The sequence below is a fragment of the Equus asinus genome, chromosome 22, assembly GCF_041296235.1.
Source record: "Equus asinus isolate D_3611 breed Donkey chromosome 22, EquAss-T2T_v2, whole genome shotgun sequence".
Taxonomy (NCBI): domain Eukaryota; kingdom Metazoa; phylum Chordata; class Mammalia; order Perissodactyla; family Equidae; genus Equus; species Equus asinus.
This window is the reverse complement of record NC_091811.1, coordinates 47,843,035-47,868,192: the sequence shown is the minus strand read 5'-3', so window position 1 is coordinate 47,868,192 and position 25,158 is coordinate 47,843,035. Positions and strand designations below refer to the sequence as shown.

The 25,158-nt window shown below is 40.2% G+C and overlaps 1 protein-coding gene across 4 annotated transcripts in view; it reads right to left on the bottom strand.

Moving 5' to 3' along the window:
- The window catches only part of ANO6 (anoctamin 6), a 188,307-nt gene that overhangs the window by 3,994 nt on the left and 159,155 nt on the right, over positions 1-25,158 (bottom strand). For all 4 annotated transcript variants that reach the window (XM_070494727.1, XM_014860463.3, XM_070494729.1 and 1 more), the window contains 6 exons: positions 24,366-24,535; positions 24,075-24,172; positions 17,623-17,753; positions 10,628-10,833; positions 6,176-6,378; positions 4,785-4,890 (listed from right to left, as the gene is read on the bottom strand). In XM_070494727.1, the coding sequence (XP_070350828.1) occupies positions 4,785-4,890; positions 6,176-6,378; positions 10,628-10,833; positions 17,623-17,753; positions 24,075-24,172; positions 24,366-24,535 (914 nt within the window). The remainder of the gene's footprint in view (positions 1-4,784; positions 4,891-6,175; positions 6,379-10,627; positions 10,834-17,622; positions 17,754-24,074; positions 24,173-24,365; positions 24,536-25,158) is intronic.

Below are 25,158 nucleotides of genomic sequence, written 5' to 3'. Positions count from 1 at the left end.
GGGAATGTTCTTGTGCTTGGATTCTGGAGTGTATTTGTGAGAGTTTCTCAAGAGTATGCACCTAGGAGTGGGACTGCTGAGACCCTATGTTTCACAGATGTTCAATTTTTCAGGATGGTACCAAAGTATTTTCCAAAGCAGTTATACAGCTTACACTCCCAACGGCAGCATGTAACAGTTTCTGCTGCTCTGTATCCTTGACCACACTTGTCATCAGACATTTTTTAACCAACGTAATGATTATGAAATCGACTTGCACTTTGGTCTGACTTTGCATTTCCCTGATGACTAATGAGGTTGAACACCTCTTCATTTATTCACTATTTAAATATCCCTGACTTAGCAAGGGGATCGAGATAATATACAAAAAACATAATTAAAAACAAATAAATTATACATGGTGTTAAAAAGTGATAGGAGTTATGGGAAAACAGTAAAGCAGAGTAAGATTATTGTGAGTGTTATGGTAGAGGTGAATTTTATATAGATTTTATATAGATTAGTCTGAATATGCCTCATTGAGCAAAGACTTTAAGGAGGTGAGGAAATTAGCCATGCTGATATCAAGAGGAAAGACATTCTAGGCAAAGGGAATAGCCAGTGCAGAGTCTATATGGTGGAAGCCTGCAGGATGTATTCCAGGAATGGCAAGGCTGGAGTGAAGTAGCAAGGAGGAGAGAAGTGACATCAGAGAGGTAACGGAGTACGACTAGATTGCGTAAGCCCTTGTAGGTCATTGTAAGGACTTTGGCTTTTACTCTGAGTGAGATATGATGACAATAGGGAGCCCAGTTAAGAGACTGTTGCTGTAATTCAGGAAAGAAATGATAGTGGTTCCAACCTGGGTAGTAGTGGTAGAGTTGGTAAGAAATGGTCAGATTCATGATGTATTTTCAAAAGGAAAGCCAACAGGACTGGATGTGGGATAAGAGGAACAGAGAAAACAAGGAGGACTTCCAGAATTCTGGTCTGAACAACTGGAGATGGAATTGCCATAATTGAGAGGCAGAAGACTGACTGTGATTGGAACAGATTTAGGGCAGAGTTGGGAGAAGACTATTATGAGTGGATTTAAGAAAATATGGGAATTTTGGGCAGTAGATTTGAGATATCTGTTAGATTTCCAAGCAGAAAGTTCAAGTAGGCAGTTGGATTCATGGGTTGAGTTCAGAAGAGAGGCATTCTGGAGATACCCATTTGTGAGTCATTGGCATACAGATGGCATTTAAAGCCAACGGATTGCATGAGATCACCAAGGCTGACTGTAGAGAGAAAAGAAGACAACCAGAGAATGAACCCCAGGATCATTAAGGAGAAGGGAAGGAAGGGACTGGCAAAGAAATTAAGAAGTTAAAAAATGTGTTTTCCTGGAGTCAAGTGAGGAAGAGTTTCAAGGAGGAGAGAGCGATCAGTTGCGTCAAATGCTTCTAAGTTAGGTAATGTGAGGGTGGAGAATATTTTGAGATGAGAGAGAGATTAATGTTTGAATGAGGAAAATTATATAGTAAAGAGGCAAAAGTAGTTGTAGGAAACAGAGCTTTAGGTTTTTTCCCAACTATTTCTGAGGAAGGTAATATTTAGAGATATGTGGATTTTCTATATTACGCCATCCTTCTATTTCTGGGATAAAGCCAATGTGGTATGATGCCATCTCTAAAAAATAATTGCTAGATTCAGTCTGCCCATTTTAAAAAGATCTTTGCATCTAGGTAATGAGTGAGATTGGCTTATAATTTTCTTTTCTCTTTCTATTCTTGTTTGATTTTAGGATGTAAAAGGAGTGGGAGAGTATTTCCTTTACCTGACCTCTGGAAGAATTTGTCTAAGATTAAACTAATCTGTTGTAGAAAGTTTGGGTATCACTCTCCGAGAAAACCATATGGCCTGGTGTTTCGTTGTGGAAGGATTTTTCAATTACTCAAAGTTTTCCTATAATTCTAGGTTTGCAGCTCCCTTCTTTAGCATTTTGAAGAAACTAGACAACTCTCTTCTGGCTTTCACTGTTGCTGTAATATAGTCTACTCTCATTCTAATTTTAATTTTCTTTGTCCGTCATCCATCTTTTTTCTCTGCTTAATTTTAAGATCTTATCTTTGGTGTGCTGCATTTTCCTTACAACGAGTGTAAATGTGGACTTCTTTATTCTGTTTGATATATATTGTGCTTTCTGCTCTGTGAACTGATATCTTTCATGTATTCTGGAAATATTTTAGCCGTTAACTCTTAAAATATTGCCTCTCCTCTATTATCCATTTTCTTCTTCTATGATTTTCTTCTTTTTTTAAAGATTAGCATCTGAGTCAACATCCGTCGCCAATCATCTTCTTCTTCTCCCTCAAACCTCCCAGTACACAGTTGTACATTCCAGCTGTAGGTCCCTGTGGTTGGGCTACGTGGGATGTGTCCCCAGCATGGCCCGACAAGTGGTACCATGTCTGCACCTAGGATCTGAACCCATGAAACCCCGGGCTGCCAAAGCAGAGTGCGTGAACCCAACCACTTGGCCACAGGGCCAGCCCCCTTTCCATGATTTTTTTAAGGTAATCCTTATTCTTTTTTCCATATAGCTTAACCTCTTTTTCATATTTTCCATTTTCTTATCTCCCTGTGATGTGTTCGGGCAATTTTTTTCAGACCTATCTTCCAATTCACTAATTCTCTCTTTACATTTGCCTAAACTTCTGTTTAATCCATATTTTAATTTTTCATTTTGACAATATATATTATTTGTCAAAGTTTTAATTATTTTTCAAAACTGCCTTGTAATTTTTTAATTGTTTCTTATTTGCTCATTTTTGATTCTGTCATTTATTTGTTTAAACATTTTCATATATAGTTAATTTATATTCCTTATCTGATAATTCAAACTCTTAAAGTTACTGAGGGTCCAAATCAGTTGTTTTTTTCTGCTGAATCTCACTCATGGTTTTTTTTTTTTTTTTGAGGAAGATTAGCCCTGAGCTAACATCTGCTGCCAATCCTCCTCTTTTTGCTGAGGAAGACTGGCCCTGAGCTAACATCCTTGCCCATCTTCCTCCACTTTGTATGTGGGACGCCTACCACAGCGTGGCTTACCAAGCAGTGCCATGTCTGCACCTGGGATCTGAACCGGCAAACCCCAGGCCACCAAAGGGGAATGTGCGAACTTAACTGCTGCACCACCAGGCTGGCCCCTCATTTTTCTTTTTAAATTTACCTTTGTCATTGTTGATCTTTGATTGTAAGTTCATATTTGATTATCTCAATCTGAGAAAAACCTAGGATCTAAATTGAAGAGACTTTTCTCCAGAGAAGGTATGTATTTCCTTCTCGTCTGAGGCAAACTTAGCCTTTTTTGGGTCCCTCGATGAATCCAAGAGTCTCAAGTTCAGCTCTTCCACCTCACTTCTGACCAAAGGCTTGGTCTCCTTGAGCTTTTAGATGGAGGCATTGACAATAGCATTTGTTCTCAGAGCACTTCTATGTTAGCCCATCACCATTTTTTCCCCCCTTTTGTAGATTCATGCAAAGGAAATTATGTTTTAAGTTGACTCTAAATGTTTTGTAGTGGGATGGCCCCTCACGTATCTAGTTCACCATGATCTCAAAAGCAGAAGTCTAAACACTTTGGCAACTACATATTTGAATATAAGCTCGTGACTCTTGCTGATATCTCAGATACTGTACTTCAGGAATCCACTTACGATGGTGAGCTAATGATGAATTACTTTCTTCTGTTACCGTTCGGTAGCTATGTAAAAACTACTAGAAAAATGACCAAAGCAGGTACCTATCCCACTTCTTTCTTGCTAACAGATTCTGATTGTATTCAGAGCAAACCAAATACCTCCTGTCTCAGCCTACTTCGCTGCTGGGAGGAGCCCTGTCCTATAGTTGTAGCCAAGGAGATGTAGGTAGAAGCCTGCTCTGGGGGCTTCGGCAAAGCATTTTCTTTCCCGACAAAAGAAACAGACATGGCGAGCATCGCCCTTCTCCTTCTTCCTGCCTAGAACATAAATGCGTTATCTGGAGGGGGAGCAGTCACATCACAACCATAAAGTGACACACAATGAGAGAAAATCTAGAGAATCAGAGATACCATCCGTCTATCAGTGAGCAGTATTGATTCAGGAGCAACCACCTACTTCTAGTGAGCTTTGTTACGGGAGAGAAATCAACCCTAATTTTTTAAGCCACTGTAGATGGGCTTTCTGTCTCTTGCAGCTAAATGTAATCCTAACTGCCCACCCCAATCAAACAGCTTCTGAGGCTCTGGAGTTTGGTGGTAGTTGTCACGCAGTGTAAGAAGGAAAGTTGGCCAGATCAATTTCAAATTTATAGCTGCTTTAGCCATCTTTTAGAGCTAGTTAACTTTAGGGATATAAAGAGCTACCGTAAAAAGGTAGACTATGAAAATGCAATAAAAATACTTAATTCAAATTAAACTATTCTAGTGATAAAAGTTTCAAGGGCAGAGATCACATCTTATAGCCCCTTCACAGTCTAACATGCAGCCCAGTGCTCCAAATAAAACAATGGCACTCAACACTGAATTGAAAGGAACCGAATCCCCCTAAAACATAACATGCTTTTAGCTTTTAAAGCTGATAACCAACTTCATTTAATTAACAAGAGCATGATGGGTATCCTCAGGTCAAATCTGATTAATAAATGTCCTAAAATAATGACTAGTAAGAGATAAGTACAAGTGGTACATTTTAAGTCAGAGTTGGCAACACCTGAAGCTAGTAAAAGGTCTGCAAATATACTATCTTACAAATGATTTCAAGGTATACTTCTCCTACCTCCATGACAATGATAAAAGCCAACTTGGCTGCGATCACGTGCCAGTAGTAGATGTTGTGTTTATATTGCTGTGGGTGTCCAGGAGGGTACCGGAAATCACGATACCTGGAAACAAAATGGAGGCATGTCAGGAGATCGTTCTTTTTGATCAAATACTGTAACCAAGGGCCCATTGAAAGAGAGGTCATCTTTAATGCAATGCTCTGTTAAATCGGACATCAGTTACAGTTTCTCCAAGAGTTTAATTTGCTGACAAAACCGTGAAATAACTATTCCAGTAATACGTCATTTAAAATACAATAGAAAGATGATGGTAATGACAGACTCCATCTTTGTAAAGAAGAACCAAAGTATCTCAAAGTTTTTTGCCAGAGTTTTATCCCTGCTTTCTCAAAAAAAGATAACTGAAACAATTTAGTGTATTTTCAGAAATGTGTCTGTAAATTTATTTATATAATGGTGTCATCAGGGTCCACTCAGCTATGGGGTTCTCTCTCCCTAAAGAGAGTACTACGAACTTGTTATAATTTTTTTACCTAATCATTTTGCTGTCAGATGTCATGTGCCATTGTTGTTAGTGTATTCCCCTCAGGTAGGATATCTCTAATTTTCTGCCTGTAACTATTAGACCTAGAAGAGTTTAATTACTCTTTAGAATTATCTAAAGTAAGAACAAGCAGATTCAATGTGGGACTCTGAAGAGAATCTACTGTGTGTAACTTTGAAACACTGATTTGGGGCTTATTTCTGGTTTCTACATTGCATTGTTGAGAATTTGAATCAGAGAAGGCTTTGAGTTAACTATATAAATTTTAAAGCCTCCTTTAGGTTTAAGACTGATTAATAAAGAAGACTCCATGACCTATGGTCAACAAACTATATCAATTGGGAATTTAGTTAAGTAAGGATACTTACCAGCCATTAAAATCAATGCAGACAGCTTTGGAATATTTTCAGAGAATACCGCTAGGCTAGGCTGAAGTATTTACATCTCCTGTCTTTGTATTTCTTTAAGTGAGGAGGCTACTTTGTCATCATTCAGTATTATCAGGTTGTACTTGAATAACCTACTAGTCAGAACAACTGAATTATTTTGCTTCTTGGAACTCTGAGAGCTTCTTCATTTCTAAGATACAAGACTTTTCTCTTGGACCAGAATCCCCGTAATCACTTGAAACTCTCATCTTTAAATGTTGCTTTATGGTTCGACTTGAATGTTCTAACCCCAGTCCATATTAATTTTTATATCTTATCCTTTTTAAAGTTTGATTGAAAAGAAAGTTAGGCAAAAATGTCTCTAGGAATCTTATTTAAATGATACCAAATAGAATTACATTACATTACAATAAAAAAGATGAAGTGCGTTTTTAAACATGGAAGCAGAACTTGCCTGCATGTGGTATGGTCACCAAGGTCGGAGTCTAGATTTTCACGGCTTCTCTCTGTGAAGTCCGAGGTGTTGAAGATGGAGAGCGTATTGTTGATGTACCCCTTCATGGTGTAGTCAGTGTGGTTCCCATAAGGAGGCACAGAGAAGGACCAGTAATACACCAGGCGGGGGATCATGTCTGACGTGAAAGCAATGATCATGGCCTGTGTTGGCAGGAAAACAATAAAGGTGGCATTAATTTAGAGCCTTTACACCTATAGCTAACAAACATGCCAGAACGACATTTTCATCATTAGATTTTTTTAAAATTAAAGATTCAGAAACCTTAATCCATTTCTGTCAAACGGATGTAAATAGTGAATGTCCTAAAGTCTTTGAGCAGCTGCTTTAAAGGGGAACAGTTGCTTTCCTCTTGGTCTTCAGTTCTAACCAACGTCCTGAAGTCCACCTGCAGTTCAAAAGCAAAGCCTAAGAGCTGCCTATTATGTTTCTTAAGTACGATAAGAATAATTGTACACTAGGGTATTGTGGATGACTCAAGAGTTGCTTTCAGATATTGTATGTAAATTGGTATTTTCAAAAATTAGAGTATAATAAAATTCAATCAACTATGGAGTTCTACTTGATACAATTTTAATCTTTTATGATTTAGAAGGCCTTTTTGTATACGTAATACTAAGGTCAATATTATGAAAATAGTTTGTCTTTATATAATTCCCTTTGGAGAGTAAATAATTGATATAAAACTCATTTTTTTTATCACTTGCCTCTTAAAAATAGAAAGTAAACTCCATAATATATTTTCCTTGATCAAAGTAAATAATGTCCTTCAAATGCATACTTTTTTCTCTATACTATCTTGACTTATTTAGACAAGTCAACCCTAGTCTGATTTATTTCAAACTCTGCATATATATTTATGGATGTTGCTTCATTAGAGAGCAAGAATTTTTTATTAATTTTAATAAAATGTAGGTAGCAGGAAACTATATTGGAGTTGTTCTATTCACACAGTCTAGCAATGATGTCTCTTTTGTTAGATCTAGTGTCTGAGCCTCTGAACTGCCAAAAGATTAGATGGATAAAGTTATGAACATAATAAATTATCAAATAACAAAGAAAGTTTAGTGTGTTCCCAGATTAAAGGAATAAATATGAGTCAACCTTAAACCTGGGTCTGAGTCAGGCTGACATCTATTAGGATGTAAAGCTATTGTGAATTATGTGAATTTTCTCTAAAGTTCTTTCATTTCAGCTTTAAACTCTCCAATGAGTAAAACTGGTTTGAAGGAAGGAGAAAGTGAAGAATATACCTGAATCCAAATTCTATGTGACTAAACAAAGCTAAATGATTCAGTCATTTACTGAAACAGAAGAACAGACATATTTTGGGCACAACATAATTTTTTAGCAGTAGTCATTTGAACACATGCTTTAGACACAGTGAGACCACACGCCAACCAGCAAGATCTCAGGCAATGCGAGAAAAACAACTAAGGGGCTTTTCTATTGCAAAATGCCACCCCCCACCGGAACCAGCTTTGTCATTTCCTCTGAAGTGAATTTTGTGTGTGTGTTTGAGCGTGCGTGCCTGTTTATCAGTGGTGGTGGGGGGGGGGGGGGGGGCGGGTAAAGCAAGAATATTTCACTTTTTCCAGATTTCAATAGATTAAAATCTCCTGTTATCACTTAACTCAACGAAAGCTTTTTACAGAAGCACCTGCAGATGCGCTTCAGGAAGCTACAGAAATTCCAACAAGGAAGATAATTCTATTGTCTCCTGACAAGATACTTTTTCCTCCTGAATTGAGCTGCTCTGAGACACGCTGCAAGAATACAAATAAATGCAGTGGGCCTCATTTCCCATGCTGTTCTGAACACAATTTTCCATTTATATCAAAATAAATTAAAATTGGTCATCAATAGCAGATGCTCTGGCATGATACAACAACGTCAATTCAGCTTATTTATTGAACAAGCAGCTTTAAAACGAATGATTTTTACATCAAATGCCTGCTGGATGTCCATTCTCATCTCTGGTGGCCATTCTCTTCTTCCTACAGTTAAAAGTTCTCCTATTATGGAAAGTTAGCCTTTTTTGTGCACATTACATTGTGGAGGCACACCTTAGGTATGTGAAAGGTTAATATACATGTTTAATTCTTACATACATGTATACAAAATATGCAGGAACTGCATCTTGGAAGTTCTAACGAATCCTAATATGGAAAAAAAGATTGTCCATAGTTTAATCAATGATCTAATAAGCAGTTTTCCTTGAGTATAATAAAACGATACCTAAGTTATAAGAAAAAACGACGAATGGATTAAGAACCAGCACGACCAATTAGCGGGCATGTGTGTGCCTGTGTGTGCAGACACACACACATACGCATAGGGTAAGCTTGGAAACACAGCCAATACTCCGTCTGTGCTAATGGAGTGGAGCCATGCTGGGGGGACCAGGAGAAGGTGCCTGACACAATCAAAGCAGAACGTTTGAGGAATGGGGAGTCTGAGTCAATTGAATTTTCTGGTTAGCTGAAGGTCAAACAAAAACCCTTTTAGTTCCCAACCTTGTTGCTTAAAATTTTCCTAAAGCACAGCTTGCTTAATGTTGTATAGCATATTGAACATGACAGATTCATCCTTTTATGACTGTGCGACGTGAAAGGCCTCAGTCTTCATGTTGCAGCACAGTGGATGTTGAAGGAGTGGGCTATCGGGTAAATGGAAACTGACGTGATCTGCAAGCTGTTTTTTGTGTGTGATCTGCAACTTTCCCCAAAAAGTAGGGATAGCATGCAATTCAAATAAATTAAGCATTCTTGGGGGTGGGGGTGGTGACAGCTGGGTTCCAGATAACTTGTTTTATTTTGCAAAACTGTAACCACGGTCCAGACAGTGACACTTTGTAAAATTCTTGTGCCCCTAGTTTGGACACCTGTCAAAGTCTACACAGAGTCACTGTTAATGATGATGAGTAATGAAGATGATAAAATAGCAGCAGCTGACATTCCGTGAGGACCAGGCTCTGTGTATTCTCTGCATTAACTCACTGAATTCCCTACCCACCCTTTGTGGTATATAATATTCTTAAAAGATGTGATAGGCAATTATTCAATTTACAAATGATAAAATGAAGCTTGGAAGTGTTAAGGCCTGCCCCAAGATCATGCAGCTGGGAAGCGGCAGTGCTGGGAGCTGGAGCTCGGGTCTGATGCCAGAGTCTGCAGGGCTCAGCAACCTCCCGCATCCAGGGGCCTGACCAGACAGACACTGCCGAGTTCTCTTCTGTTTCTACAAGTGCTGATGGGAAAAAGCTGGGGACTCAGGACAAGTGTGGCTTGATTAAGAAATTAAAACTGGGATATCCCTTTTTTTTTGAGGAAGACTGGCCCTGAGCTAACATCTGTGCCCATATTCCTCTACTTTGTTTGTGGGACGCCTACCACAGCATGGCTTGCCAAGTGGTGCCATGTCTGCACCCGGGATCTGAACCCGAGAACCCCAGGCCGCCGAAGTGGAACTTGCAAACTTAACCAGTGTGCCACCGGCCGGCCCCTGGGATATCATTTTGTTAGGGACTGTGACTGGGGCATGAAATTGGCAGTGAAAAAAGGGAAGAAATAGCCCTGGTTTTAAGGGTACTTCTAGGGAAGGAGGTCCCCTGATGGGCTGGCATGGGAACTGCTCTGCCTGAGAGCTCCCTGTTGGCCTGTGCAAAAGAAAAACCCCAAAAGACTGTTTGCACTGGTCCATAATCAACACAGGTTATAAACAACTGAATTCTGTTCCCTCACAGCTGGGATATATGCAGGGTGTGAGGCTGCTTGGTTAAGGAACAGAAAGCGGTTAGCAAAGACCAACGAGTGGGGTGGGAGGAAAGACGGGGCCAGCTCTAAACCCACCTCTTTGCAGAACCTCATGCGATTCGAAATGCAGTGTTTATACTTCGTCATCAAATAATTCATGTTTTAAGTTGATAGTTTGAGATATATAGTAAAATATGATGGAATGACAGCTCTTATTCTAGTCATAAAACTCTAAATGGATGGATTTCTCTCTGCATTATAAAAGCACTACTGGATAACTCCTTTTATAGTCATGAGGATTGAAGAGTTAGGACTTATTCTTATTACTATTACAATGTTTCTATTGAATAAAAATTCTAGCAAATGAGCAACAAAAAAGGATAAATGGTCACTCTTAGCAAAGGCCTCTGTAAGAGGTCTTGACTTTCTAAGTCAAAAATAATAATAAACAAACAATTAAAATACATTAAAAGAAGAATAATTACAGTTCTAAGAACTATGTCATGTAAATGGACAACGGTATTGGCATCTTCCTCTCATTTTAAAAAATACCAAACATTTGTTTCTTTAAACAGCAACCCTCATGCATTTTTGGACTTTCTGAGGTCTTCACCCTGTGAACCCTAGGTTTACTCACATTGGTCACCACAGCCAGAATTGCTATTCCTTGCATGATGGGCTGCCATGCTCCGATGTCTTGGGCTTTTTCTGGCACCATGCGTCTATACTGGGTAGTCATTTTCCACGCGTCCACTCTTATTTCCAGTATATTGTTCACCAGAGCCAACAGAGGGGCCAGTGGAAAAGAGGCCACAAATAAGGTGACGAACCCAAACTGAATAACTGTCAATGGAATGGACACACATCATGGAGTGGTGGATGGATGGAAGGACAACATATTTTCCTTTACTCTTATAAAGAAAGAGAAGGGCAAACAACAAACTAAATCCCAAAGAGAAAAGACATCCGGGGTCATAATAACATTCAACAATAAAAGAATCCAAACAAAACACAAATATGAAATCTCTGGAAAGAAGGCTAATTATAGCCCGCTTCTTTCACGTGTATACACTTAATAGGAATAACATATTTAAAAATTTTCAATCAACCAAAGTTATTTGCTGGTAATAAACTTGGGACACTCTAAGCACATTATTCATTCTCACTGTTGAAATAATAGAATGTTGGAAGATTATTTGTGGTTTAGGATTTTAAAAAAAGGAATATTGTGGAAGTATTTAACGAGTTAAAAAGAAATAAGAAATGTACCTCTGGGGAGGCTATGCTTAGAGAATGTTGGAGGAAATATGCTGAAAATAGGCAAGTGAGCCAGCTCCCCTGAGTCTGTGAATGCGAGGGCAGCACATTCAGAGAATTTGTGGTATTATTACAAATCACAGAAATGTACGTGATAAAAGTGTCTTAACAAGTCAAAACATAATCCTTCTTTAGGAATTTTTATCTTAGAGTTGTTGCAGTCTATGTGGTCAAAGGACGTTAAAATTCAAGTGGTAGCTTAGGAGTTCTTTTCTCCTTGTCTGTAATTTATTGGCCTCACTATATAGATGGGGCAGCAGAGATGTGGGGTCAGCTATACCATGGAGAGGTAGAGGTCAGAAATGATCAGGCCAGAGATTTAAGAAAGAAATTTTTGCATTGTAGACCCCTCCCTCCTAAGTCGCAGACCTTTAAAGTAACCTGGTTAAGGTACATAACTAAGACTGGATGAGAAGAAAGGTTACAGCCCCGTAGGGCTAGTGCTCAGACCAGGGACAGGGACCCTCTGGCCAGGAAGGGCAAGACTGTGGAGGGGGTGTCTAGGTAGGAGGAGCCAGCATTTGCTTCAGGTCTGAGACTCCAGGGTGTGTGCTGCACAAGAGCAGACAGAGCTGGAAAAATCTGGCAGGTCCACAGGTCAGGCAGGAGTCATTGTATTCAGGAAAGTCAGACAGGCAAGGACCAGAGTTAGTGATGTCATACAGTCAGCGGCACAACACTGAGCAGTGAGGTCAACATCTGCGTCTATGACTCACCCGACCTGAAATAAACTCATCTGTCCACAGGGGCCAGGCAAGTCAGAGAAATGTGTGGAATGGGGGCAGTGAGTTGTGGTAAACTGGCAAGTGCATGTCCTAATGAAAGGGAACACTCATAGTCGCCATCTTGGAATGAGGGCCCAATGTTGCAAAACTCATTATTCGAGAGAAGCCAGAAATTAGGACTATATTTATTAGCAAAAAACCCAGTTAAAAATCTCAAAGAAAAAAAAGATACCATTTATAATAACAACAAAAGCACACACCATTTAGGAAAAAATTAGTGAGAAATGTTAAGACTGTTATGATAATTGACTTAAAAAAATAAAAACAAATGATGAATGAATGAATGGTAGGATGTACTATACTCTTAATTGAGTAGACTCAACTTTGGGGACATATCAAATGTTTTTTCTCTAAAATATAATTTAGAATTCGAATGCAAGTTTAGTTAATAGTCCCAAATGGATTTAAGGAAAAAAGCTGAAAGGTGATGCTAAAGTTCTTCAAAAAATATACACAATGACACAAGTAAAATAATGAGGAGGGATGTCTGAATTGACAGTATTAGGGAAATTCTGAAAAAGGAGAAAATGAGACCAGCTCTAGGAGATATTAATGCATATTATAATGCTATGGTTTTTCAAAGAGTTTAGAACTAATGCATTAATAGATAGTACGAATTAAGCAGAATAGACGTCAAGAATAGAAGCAGATGCTCATGGGATTTTAATATATTATAAAAGTGATACTTCAAATCAGTGGATTCAAGTATTGGAGCAATTAGCTAAATCACTGGAAAAGCTGGTCTGCTGTCCTCACTTTTGACACCAAAATAAATTCCAGATAGATTAAAATTTTTTGATTAAAAAATAAAGCACCAGAAAAAACCAACATGGTATAATCTGTTCTGATATTCAGGTGAGAAGAACTTTCTGAACAACTTTTGAAAACAAGAACAACAACAAGAAAGACCTATTAATTCAGCAAGACCAAAAACACCCAGGGTCAAAACAAAGATAACCCTTGCCTGGGACATTTTCATGACCCTATATTGTGCTCTCATACTTTTTATGCTTTTCTCCCCGCTGTACAGTCAAGTTTGTTGAAGAAGTACCTACACTGATTATTTCTCTACTACTCACTCCCTCTTCAAGGCCCCATGCCCTGCTGTGGTCCCCACCACTGCACTGAAACTCCTCTCGTTAACTGCTAGTGGCTGCATATTCCAAAGCCAGTTTACATTTTCAGTCCCCATTTCTTTGATTACTAGGCAGCTTTTCATATGGCCAAACATTTCCATCTCTGTGGAATGTTTTTCCTCCCTGATGGTTTTACTTAATTTTAAAAAGCCTAGATGGGAGTGTGTGTGTGTGTGTATATAAGCGTATGTATTTTTTTAAAGGCTACTTAGCTACAGCGCTTCTTCCGCTTTCCCCCCACAGTCTAAGCAAGTAAATGTGGGCTCTAGTTCTTGCTTCCCCCACGCCCCATATTTTTCATCATGCTCCTTTTAGTCAGTGTTCAAATCCCTGTTAAGCAAAGTTATTGCCTTCTAAGCCTTCTCTGTATTGATACAACTAGCTAGATTTCTTCCAACTGTTCTGCTATTCTCCCTTCTCTTTGTGGATTTCTCTTGCCCCATTCACCCTTTAAATACCCCTTTTCCCCATGGCCTCATCATCGATTCTCTGCCTGGCATGTCTGAATCACCCCCAGGGCCTCACCCACAGCTCCTCTGAGCTCCTAACTGGCAAATCCAGCTTTCTAATGGACAGCATCTCTCAGATGTCCCATAGACACCTCACACTCAAGATATCCAACACTGAACCATTTCCTCAAAACCAGCTCCTCTCCTTAATATTCCACCCGGCATATTTAGGCTCCTTGAAGTTATCTCAACAATTCTATTCCTCACCTGCCATACTAGTTACCTCTTTAACACCTAGCAAATGTGTCTCCCTAGCTCTACTCCTATCCTCTCAGCCTTGATTTAGGCACTTATCACTTGTAGTCTGAGGTACCTAGCATTAGCCTCCTGAAATAAACTCTACCCAAAATATCATCTTTCCTTCTGCCAGAGGAATCTGACCTTCTTCAACATAAACGTTACACAATTCTCTTGATTACAAATATTCTTATGTATCATATTTCTTTAAGGATAAGTTTAAGTCCCCTGGCTAAGTACACAAGAGCCATCATGACACAGCCCTTGCTTACCTTGTATTTCCACCTATGGATCCTTTGTTCTAGCCATATTTACTTGCCATTCTTGGACCTGGCCAAACTGTTTCATGTCCTCGTACTTTTAAATGTGTCCACCTCTCTGCATGAAATGTCCATTTTCCCCACCATACTTTAGGCAGCTAACTTCCATTCACCCTTCAAAATCCAGTTCAAATGTCACATGCTCTAGGAAGTCTGATTTGCATTCACTTTCCTAACAATCCACCAAGTACTCTCCACCCCTCACTTGGCTCTGTGAGGGCAGGCACCAAGTCTTACTTGTCTTGGTATTCCCAGCAATTGATACAGTGTTTGGCATAGCAGGTGCTTAATAAATGTTTACTGAATGAATGAATGAATGAATGAGTAAAGAGATAGGAGGCCTCCAAAGCCCCCCAGTTACCTAATTGCCATTTTGGAAAGCACATCCTGCAAAGATGAGGAAACACCATTGCACGTGGTGAGCAGAAACAGAGCAGAGATGAGGGAGGAGGGGGATGGCAGGCCTGAGTGCTGGGAGTGCAGGGGTGGGTGCAAGGAGATGTTGAGGAACAGTTGATAGTAATTACAGTAAACTAATGGAGAAAATTATATATGAAGGCCACTGCTTTAACAGGTCTTTAAAAGTGAACTTGGGGATGAAGGAAGGCAAGGTCAAGTTAACATGGCAAGGGTGGAAGAGGCAGAACCAGAGACAAACAGGGCCCACTTCATCGCTTTCAAATCTGCTCTGAGACCGCACTTGAATTATGGGCCCTGGCCCCTGGGAAGGCATCACCAAGTGCTCAAGAGACTGGTGTCGGTGCTGTGTGGTGCTCTAAGTCTAAAACGGTACCTTATGGCTTCCAGATTTTAAGACTGATTATTTCTCTTATGTTCCGTGTCTGAGTTCTCAGAAGTCAGGACCATACACTTAGGAAGGCAGTTTTGGTTAACACCCCAGGGTTACTCTAATAATTTCAAAGGATGGTCGGAAATTCACTAAATAACATAAAAAAGAAATTTTACTCAGTAAAAACCCAAAACATATATGCTATATAGAAGTTGGTGGGGGTGGCTGGGGCAATGTTAATGTAAACTCAATTAACAGTTGTATGTGTATGCTGAAACTTCAAACTCAAGTCACTTAAATAAATATTTATGAGTACTAGGACCAGGCTGTGGTGCTCCACTTGAGGACTGAAAGATGCAAAGGCCTGGGCAGCTACCTCTAAAGGACTAATCTAGCCAGGGAAAGACGCATGCACACCATCACATACCATCAGACAGGACTCAGGTGCTGTTAATGCCTAGAGAAAAGAGCAGCAAATCTGTGTGAAGGGCTGAGGGTTCCTGCTGAGGCTTGGCAGGAATTCCTCAGGTAGAAAAGAAGAGAAAGGTATTTCAGGCAGAGGCAAGTTCTAGTTCCCTCTGTGGGCAGAGAGGAACAGAGATGGTGGCTGGGGGCAAGGCCTACGCAAGGGGGAGGGCTCCAGGGTGGTCTGTCAGAAGACAGTTCCCTTCAGCAGCTGGGAGGCTGATTAAAAAGGTAGATGGTGGCATCATTAATGAACACGGGAAAAACAGGAGGGAGGAAACCGTGGCGAAAGGAGCTCTATATTTATTTTAGAAGAACAAAAATAATTCAAGAGGCACTTGAAAACTCTATACGAACTAAAAGAACAAAAAATAGATTTCACTCTGGTGCTGAATACAGAATAACAGACTGCCTGCTCTCAGAAAAGGATTAATTCTTCTAATTCCACATTATTTGGATAATAGAAAAACAATTTAATAAATCTAAAAAACATGTCTCTAACAGTTGTTATTCCATCCTTTCTTGTAGGGTAGGGTGAGGCCAAATTATTTACTTGGTAATTATTTTCATGAGATAATGAAACTCTAAAAGTCATATTAACTTCTCCCCAAAGCATGACCATATAACTTTTCCTCTCCGTGCCATTTATTTGACTGATCAAGTACAGAAAAATAGCTTTTTTCCAAGGTTTTCTTTGTGCTAAAATAACAAATGATATTCTGCCCCAGAACGTCATTATTACTGATGCTGATAATAGCTCCAATAAGAAATATTTACAATTATGACTCATTTTGGAATAACAGGTAACTGTAGTCTTTTTGAAAAGAAACAGAACAAATAAATAAATAAATATAAAGCCTACATTATGCACTGAAGCTACACCCTTAGTCGAACCTGGTCATGAAACATTAAAAAAGCAAAAATGAAATTCAAATCAGACTCCAGGCTGCAAACTGTTGTTGACTGAAGAAGCTAAAGAGGAACCTTTCACTCACAGAAGGAAGCAGATGTGTTTCTACGTATAATGTATATTTTTAAAAGCAATTATTTTATATATAGAATGCGATTTAATAAAAACCACCCTCTATCTGTAGACTTGTAAACAGGAACCACAAGGGGGGTGGCCTTTGCAAACACGCCAACCTGTATGCATAAGTGCAAGGCCTGTCAACCAAGGTGTTGTACTTCCTGTTCTATTCTAAGTTTAAAAAAATTGTAATTTAATGCAACAGTTAGCTGAAAGGGCACAGATGCAAAACACGTAAATTGTTAGCCTTCTATTAGATAGAAACGTGTCATGCGTAATAGAAAAGATGGTGTTTTCCTATGAAATCTATTTTGAGATGCATCCATTTAAAGGCAACTGAGAGCTCAAAACCAAGTGCAAGTGAAGAGAAACAGAGCCCAAGCAAATATTGCACAAATGGGCAAAGACATTCAAGTAGGAGGGGAACTGTGCTAAATCGTAATTCCAGACCAGCAAAGTGGTTTTGAATTCAAGCCAGTGATTAACCATGAGGTCACTCAAGGAACCAGGCAGAAACCACTGGCCAGAAGAAATAGATAGCTATTCACACCTCACAGGCTGTCAAAGGCAGGTGTGAGGTATGAAAGGGGAGACCCTGTGATCATTTCTGCCACAGAGCAGCAGGCTCCTCCAGGCTTTCTGTACAGGCTTACTTAAACGACCCGGTTCAGAAGTGTATCGGCCAACAGCTGCGCATGCATGGACTCCAGCCCAAGCTGAATCACATCTAACAATAGTTCTGAGTTCGTTTTCAGACAACACTGCTCAAACGCTCTGAGAAATAATGGTGAATGTGTACTTCAATGAATATTCCATTTCATTGCTTGGTAATAAATCTTTAGCTTTCTACAACATAAATATTGACAAAGATACACACAGTCACCTTATTGGAAAGCCTGACTGTATAATTTTGTCTAGTGGAGAAAAACATACTCCTCTTCATTTCAATATGCTGGAGAATTATTTGGCTCAATAATGGGTGCTCTTGGGATCCCAAACATGCTCCAATGTAATTTATATCACGTAAAACTTCACAAAGGACTTACTCATTTCAAGATATTCATAAAATAACCCCAGTTTTCCCATGAGCTGCAGGTGGTAGTCCTGTTCCCATCGTGGGGTCTTCTTTTCTGTGCTCGAAGCCGTGAAATACAGTCTACATATATTCATGACCCAGCTGCCAAAAAAGATCAAATTATACATCAGAACATTATCAGACCAAGGTCATCAAAGTATTTTGCTGACATCTGAAGCTGAATACATAATCTTGTATGTATATAACTACACAAACTTCTTGTTTTCATGCTAAATTTTTTATTTCTGCCTCTCTACCCCAAAATATTTTGAAAAATAGTGACTATACACCTGGGTCTATCAAAATTCTAATTGCTATTTTTTCTCCTACCTCCTCTCCATGGGGGCAGGTTGATTTTTAAAAGATATTTTCCCCCATTTGATTTAGTTTTTTTTTTTTTTTATTTCCCTCTTATTCAAAATGGTCTTTCCAGTAGGAAAATCAGCAGAGAACATAAAAGATAGATATGGTATGTGAGCTGGTGACAAGTGCTGTACAGGAGAATAAAGTGGGGCAAGGAAGGGAGAGGGTCTGCATCTGCGGTGGGGGGGGGGGGGGATGGTGGCAGGGAAGGCCTGGGTAAGAGGGACATTCCAATAAGGGTGTGACGGAGGCAAAGGGGTGGAGGGAACAGCACTGCAGAGCCCTGGAGGCAGGAGCAGGCAGGCCTCCCACATTTGATGGACAGCATAGAGGCTGATGTGGTCCAGGGCCAGTAGGGGGTTGGGGCCTAAGAGATCACTGTGAGGATTGGGGCAGTTTTTACTCTGAGGGAAGTGGGGAGCCATTGAGGGTCGGTCACTGAGAGAAAAGTGACATACTTTGACATTAGATAAAACAGGTCCAAGACCCTATTTTAAGTCGAACAAATCAAGGACCAGAGAAGTGAAACGGCTCCTCAAGTCAGAGTGAAGAACCAGGAGAAGACACAGCCTCAAATGGCGGCCCGGCGCTCTGCCCACTACTGGATACTGCCCCCGCAGAGCTGTCTGCTGTCTTTCTTATGTGTTATGTTTTTTCCTTTCTCAAAGCCTAGCGTCCCAGATAAATGCTTTCCCCTTCTTTACGGCCATTTGTCCTGAAAAGGAATCAGCGTTGGCAGTGAAATGAAGTGTGCACCTGTAGCCTAAAGAACCGTTGTCCCCTAAAGCAACAGCTGGCTTGTGGTTTACTTGTGGAGCTCATCAGAAGAGGCACAACAACAAACAACTTCAAATACAGATAGAAACATCTGGCTAAGCTTTGGCTGATTAAACACCACGTTTGTATGGATTTCAAATTCAGACAATGAGAAGGCTTCACACTCCTGTCAAGACGGTTGTGTACGCTGCCTACAGGCACATGCACCGTGTAAAATATGAGTTAGAAAGAGCTCACTGTGCTGGGTTTCCCACTGCTACTGACCTCAGTGTTAACGTATCACTGACCTCTCCCCAAGGTTTATTAAGGGGAGATTTCTCTACAATGGAATATGCCCCTGGCTTCACAATCTTTCTCCACTTCTTCCTCTTCTATGACATTGGGGACACAGCAGGAGACTGTGGAAAGTGGACGGGATATGGACTCAGACACCCCTCAATCTGGACCCACACTTCATTGCTTACTTGCCATTTAACTTTAGTCAAGTTCAAATGAAGTTGGGGGATAAAAACCTGCACTTCCCAGGGTTGCTGTTGGGATTAAATGATTTAAAACAGGTAAGGTATTTAGCACACTTCCTAACACATCAAAACCTGCTGCGTGGGACTTTTCTCTTGACCAATACAGGCTATGCTAGCTGAAGCCAACCAGAAATAAGGCCTAAGTTACTTAGACTCTTGGCTTGGGGACACAGTGCTGTCTGGATTGGGGGATCCCACATCAGCACCATCAGAATGACATGCAAGGCATGTTGATAGTGCAGCATCCTATACCCCAACCCAGAGCTCTGGAATCAGTCAAGTCTGAGATAAGGCCCCAGGTGCCAGATACTGCTTCCCCCCACCAAGGCCAGAAGCTTCCTCCCTTTAGCAGGGGTTACAAAATAATTTTCTTAGGAATTTACCATGCATATTAACATAACAGCAGCAGAATAAGTTGCCCTTCACTAAGTACTTGTTACGTGTAAAGCACAGTGTGAAGCATTTTACACCTCATTTTGTCTTTGTATCTTCATTATCATGTTTAATCCACACCCTACAGATAATCACCATTCCTGTTTAGGACAAGCTACAGTATTCCTACTTGCTAATTTTGAATACAAGCATCCTTTACTAACTGAATCTATTTCATTCTCGAGTTTACTGTTCCAGAACTTACAGAGTGAGTGTGGATAGTGAGGGGGACCTGTATTTAGGATTCTCTTATTGTATGTCTCTGGTTCATCCTCTAGCCAAATCATATCTTGAGCAGGGATATTTTCTCTCATAGCAGTTCACTTTTTCTTATTATATAAGTAGTGCATACCCATTGTAGAAAATACAGAAAACATATCAAGGAAGAAAATTACAGCCATCCATTATCTAAACACCAAAGGACGATGCTCTTGGCATTTTGGATATTTAACTCCATTTTCCTTAACGTTTTTTTTTTTTTGAGGAAGATTAGCCCTGAGCTAACATCTGCCGCCAATCCTCCTCTTTTTGCTGAGGAAGACTGGCCCTGAGCTAACACCCATGCCCATCTTCCTCTACTTTATATGTGGGATGCCTGCCACAGCATGGCTTGCCAAGCAGTGCATAGGTCTGCAGCTGGGATCCTAACTGGCAAACCCCTGGCCGCTGAAGCAGAATGTGCAAACTTAACCACTGTGCTACCGGGCCGGCCTCTATTTTCCTTAACATTTTATCATAAAAGTTTCTCTCTCTAGAGCGAGTTGCTTAATGCAGGAATTGTACCAGCCTTTCGTCAAGTACAGAATAAAATTCCCAGGAATGCTCAAATATCAAAATACTAAGTGAGGCTGGGAAGACCAAAGAGCTCTGTGGTCGTTCTCTGGTTTCTACAAACAACTCTATTAATTTACTGATGTCATGTATTTGAAGCATGTGAGTCACTCCCTCCCCTCCAGTGCTTCTGACTGAGTGCCCACGCAATGCCAGGTACTGCCTTCGGTACTGGAGAGAGCTCAAAGGGAACTGGATCACAGGGCCAGACAGGCTTCTTCATTTGCTCCAAGAATCCTAGTCAAGGACTCCAAGTTGGGTCGGGAGGAGGAGGAAGGTAAGTTGATGGTGAAACTCACATCACTGTGTTCCTTTTGAAATATTTAAATGGCATGAAAACAGCCCTTGACTTACAAGGCTTGTCTCTCCCTTGCTATGTATTTTTGGGATGGATATAGTTTCAAGTAGCAAGAGTGACTGATACATCTTTGGCATGTTAAGATTTTGTCTGAAAAAAGGAGGAAGGAAACCAGCATTTATGCAAAGAGAAGAAGCAGTGAAGAGAAGAGCCCAAGTCACTCTCTAATTTGGCTAACACTTAGCATTCCCAGCTTTCAAACAAGGGAAAGACAATTCAAAACCACATTGCCTAATATTTTAGGCCAGGGGTAGAAACAACTGAAGGCAAAGTTCAGGTCACTGTAATTTGCAACAATGGAGTAATAGAACAATTTTACTTGAAGGTACAAACAGACCATGGATACGATAACACATCCTTTATTTTAAAATATTTCATGTGATCAAGTTTCATTTCATATGAATTTCTCAGCACCAGTTTAGGAAATATACCCTCCACACCTAATTTTTTAAATCAGAAAATTGCTCACTGACAACCAATTAGTCATGAAAATTTAGCGTTAAATAATTAAAAATGCTTTTTAAAAATCTGAGTTAAGCCTTTCCTCTATTTATTTTCATATAGAAACGCAGTGTTTGTGTATGACCTACCTTTACTCATCTGGAAAAATCTGAATATGAGCTCAACAAAGGTAAGGGACACAGTAGGGTAAAAACAATATTAACTTCACAGCTAAGATCAGAACCTTTTTTTGGGAGGACGGGGATGTCTTTGTTTAGAGACTGGCCCTGCTAATTCACCTTGAAGATGGACGATGAAGCCCTGGTGAAAAAATATGAAAGGACACACTGAAATCCAGAGATTTCTGCTCTATAAAATAGGAAAAAAAGAATTTAACTGCTCTACAAAGAGAATGAACAGAAACTTAGTAATGGGGAGAAGAGAGAAGAAGAAAGAAAGGGAAGCTGTATGTGGTAGAGGGAAGACAAGTAAAATGGCAGGAGACTGGAGCCTACAAAGACGGGTGATAAGTTAAAAACCAAACCAAACCAAACCAAACCCCAGTTGTTTAGTGGGATGAAAGTCTTTAAAAAGATGGATGTATTTTTAAATTTCAAAATTAAAGTTTTTTGAATTTCTGCCTCCGTGCCCCAAACATCAGTAAAGCATGCTTGTGTGAGTGGTTGTGGAGGATGCTAAGGAGAGGGGCTACACTCTACATTCAGGTTGGCCCAGAGTAGAGAGTATAGATGTGGGAGCCAAGACAGAAGACAGATCAAAAATTTTGTGAGAGGAGAAACTCAGAGCCAGAAATTATCTTGAAAAGCTAAGTGTGACTGGCAGAAAAATGGCCCCCCCCAAAGATGTCTATGTTAGGTTATGACGTCTATGAATACGTTAGGTGACATGGCAAAGGGGAATTACGGTTGCTAATCAGCTGACTTTAAGAAAGGGAGATTATTCAGGTGGGCCCAAGGTAATCCCAGGGTCATTAGAAGTAGAAGGCAGGAAAGAAGGGAGAGGAGGGGAGATGTGACAGAGTGGAAGAGTCAAAGGCATGCAACGTTGCTGGCTTTGAGATGGAGAAAAGAGGTTACATGCCAAGGAATGTGGATGGCCTCTAGAAGCCAGAAAAGGCACAGAAACAGATTCCCCTAGAACCTTCAGGAAGGAACCCAGTCCTGCTAACACCTTGACTTTAGCCCAGTGAGACCTGTGCCAGACTTCTGACTTAAGGAACCATAAGATATTGCATCTGTGTTGTTTTGTGGTGGGTTTTTTTTCCCTCCTACGACCATTAAGTTTGTGGAGATTTGTTACAGCAACAATAGAAAACTAATACTGAGCTCCCAGAAATTGCAGGTGGCATTGGACCTTCCACTGATATGGGATCAGGCTTAAACTAAAATTTAAAAGGACAGTGTGACCTTAGCTAACATACGTTCTTCTCAAATCTTCATTTGCAAAAGGGACATTAAAAATAAGGATAGTTTGGAAGATTACGTGAGATATATATAATAGTGACTAGCACATCCTAGAAACTCAACAAACTACTATTACTGATTTTTAAAGATTTCATTTTTCCTTTTTCTCCCCAAAGCCTCCCTAGTACATAGTTGTGTGTTTTTAGTTGTGGGGCCCTCCAGTCATGTGGCATGTGGGATGCCACCTCAGTGTGGCCTGACGAGCGGTGCCATGTCCATGCCCAGGATCTGAACCGGCAAAACCCTGGGCCGCAAAAGCGAAGTGTGCGAACTTAACCACTCGGCCACGGGGCCGACCCCTACTACTGATTTTTAAATGCATGGTATAAAGGGAGGAGAAAGTTGTGAGAAGTTGTGGAAATACTTAGTTCACGGTTCTAACAAGGGCCACCCCTCAAAGGGCTACATCAGTCAGCCACCAACAGCTAACAGGGCTAATAGGCATAAACTATAGCAGGTGGGGATTTAAGGTAAATATAAAGAAGGAGTTTTTAAACTTAATAATTAAATGCTGGATTTAATGGTGTAAACATATTTACACCATTGGTTGGGATCACCTTGTATGGAGACGTTTAATAACCATAGAGTCTATTCCATTTTAACGTGGTTTTTTTAAAAATTTTTTTTCTTTTTCTCCCCAAAGCCCCCCGGTACATAGTTGTGTATTTTCAGTTGTAGGTCCTTCTAGTTGTGGCATGTGGGATGCCTCCTCAGCATGGCCTGACGAGTGGTGCCATGTCCGCGGCCAGGATTTGAACTGGCGAAACCCTGAGCCACTGAAGCAGGGCGCATGAACTTAACCACTTGGCCACGGGGCCGGGCCCCGAGTCTACTCCATTTTATTTTTTTAATTTTTTTTTTAAATTTTTTGAGGAAGACTAGCCCTGAGCTAACTACTGCCAGTCCTCCTCTTTTTGGCTGAGGAAGCCTGGCCTTGAGCTAACATCATGCCCATCTTCCTCTACTTTATACATGGGATGCCTACCACAGCATGGTGTGCCAAGCAGTGCCATGTCCACACCTGGGATCCGAACCGGCGAACCCTGGGCCGCTGAGAAGCAGAACGTGCGAACTCAACCACTGTGCCACCGGGCTGGCCCCTCTACTCATTTTAGAGGTGGGCATTCCGCTGTGTGGAGCTGTAGGTAAATGACTTGCATGGGTGGGCTGTTTTATCACTTGTCCTATCCCCAAGGTCACACAACTTAATACTCACGGAAATACCACCTCTAGTATGTTATTCCAGATTGATTTTCCTCCCATGATTATTGTCAGCTGCGTTGTCAATTCAAAGAGACAGCCACCTGGGTCACACTGGAATGTTAAGAAAATCTCATTTAAATTTTAGACGGGTCTAACATGAAATAGAAATTTTATTTTTTCTGATATTCTGTTTAGATAAAATAAAATCTAAGGAATATACAATGAAAAAACTGTTCATCGGGAAACTGAAGAGAAAACATGAAGCAACTTCAATTGTCAAGAGAATACAATTCTATATTCATACCTCTTCATTTCTGTATTTTCCCAGCCAATAAACTGGATCTCCTGGATAACCCACAAATTTGCCCTTAAAGAATGCAATGTAGAAACATGAAGAGTAGTAGTTGACAAACTGGAATAAGAACATCTTCATGGTTAGGCTATTCTCATAATCAGTTTGGGTCCTTGGGAGTTCTGTAATTAAAACAAAGAAAAGTAGGATTTCAAAATTGTCAACAGCTTTGAGATCCTAATCAAAGACACTGATACATGAGTTAACATGTTAAAAAAAATACAATTCACAGTTTCCCTTAAAGCTGTTTTGAATTCCTTAATATAGCTACTGTGTTACTTCCAAGTTCACACATTGTTCTAGGAGTTCCCCCGCCCCAGGAATATAATAGCCCAACAAGGCAGAAAATATTCAACTCTTCCTTAAAATTTACAAGCACAATGCTATCAAATGGCTAAGAACTGTCTTCTCTCAGGTCTAAGTTGACAGAAAGTTACTTTTGAATAGCCTGCTAAATGTATTCTCTTGTCTTCCTGAATTGCAGTAAGGTCGATCTGTTGAAGAAAACAAGCAAAACAAGGGGCAACTTACTCGAAGCGTTTGGGGAAGATAAAATGGGAAATGGGTCATCCTCCTAGTTTAGGATTTAAAGTGGTCTGATCATTTTTAGGAGATGACCACCAAGCAGACCATTTGGAGAACGACCCAGGCATATGCAATGTGTGGGAAGCACGTAACTCTGGCCACTAAGCAGCTGCCTGGGATACAAGCCAGAGAGAAGAAACATTTATTACAAAAGCCAGCG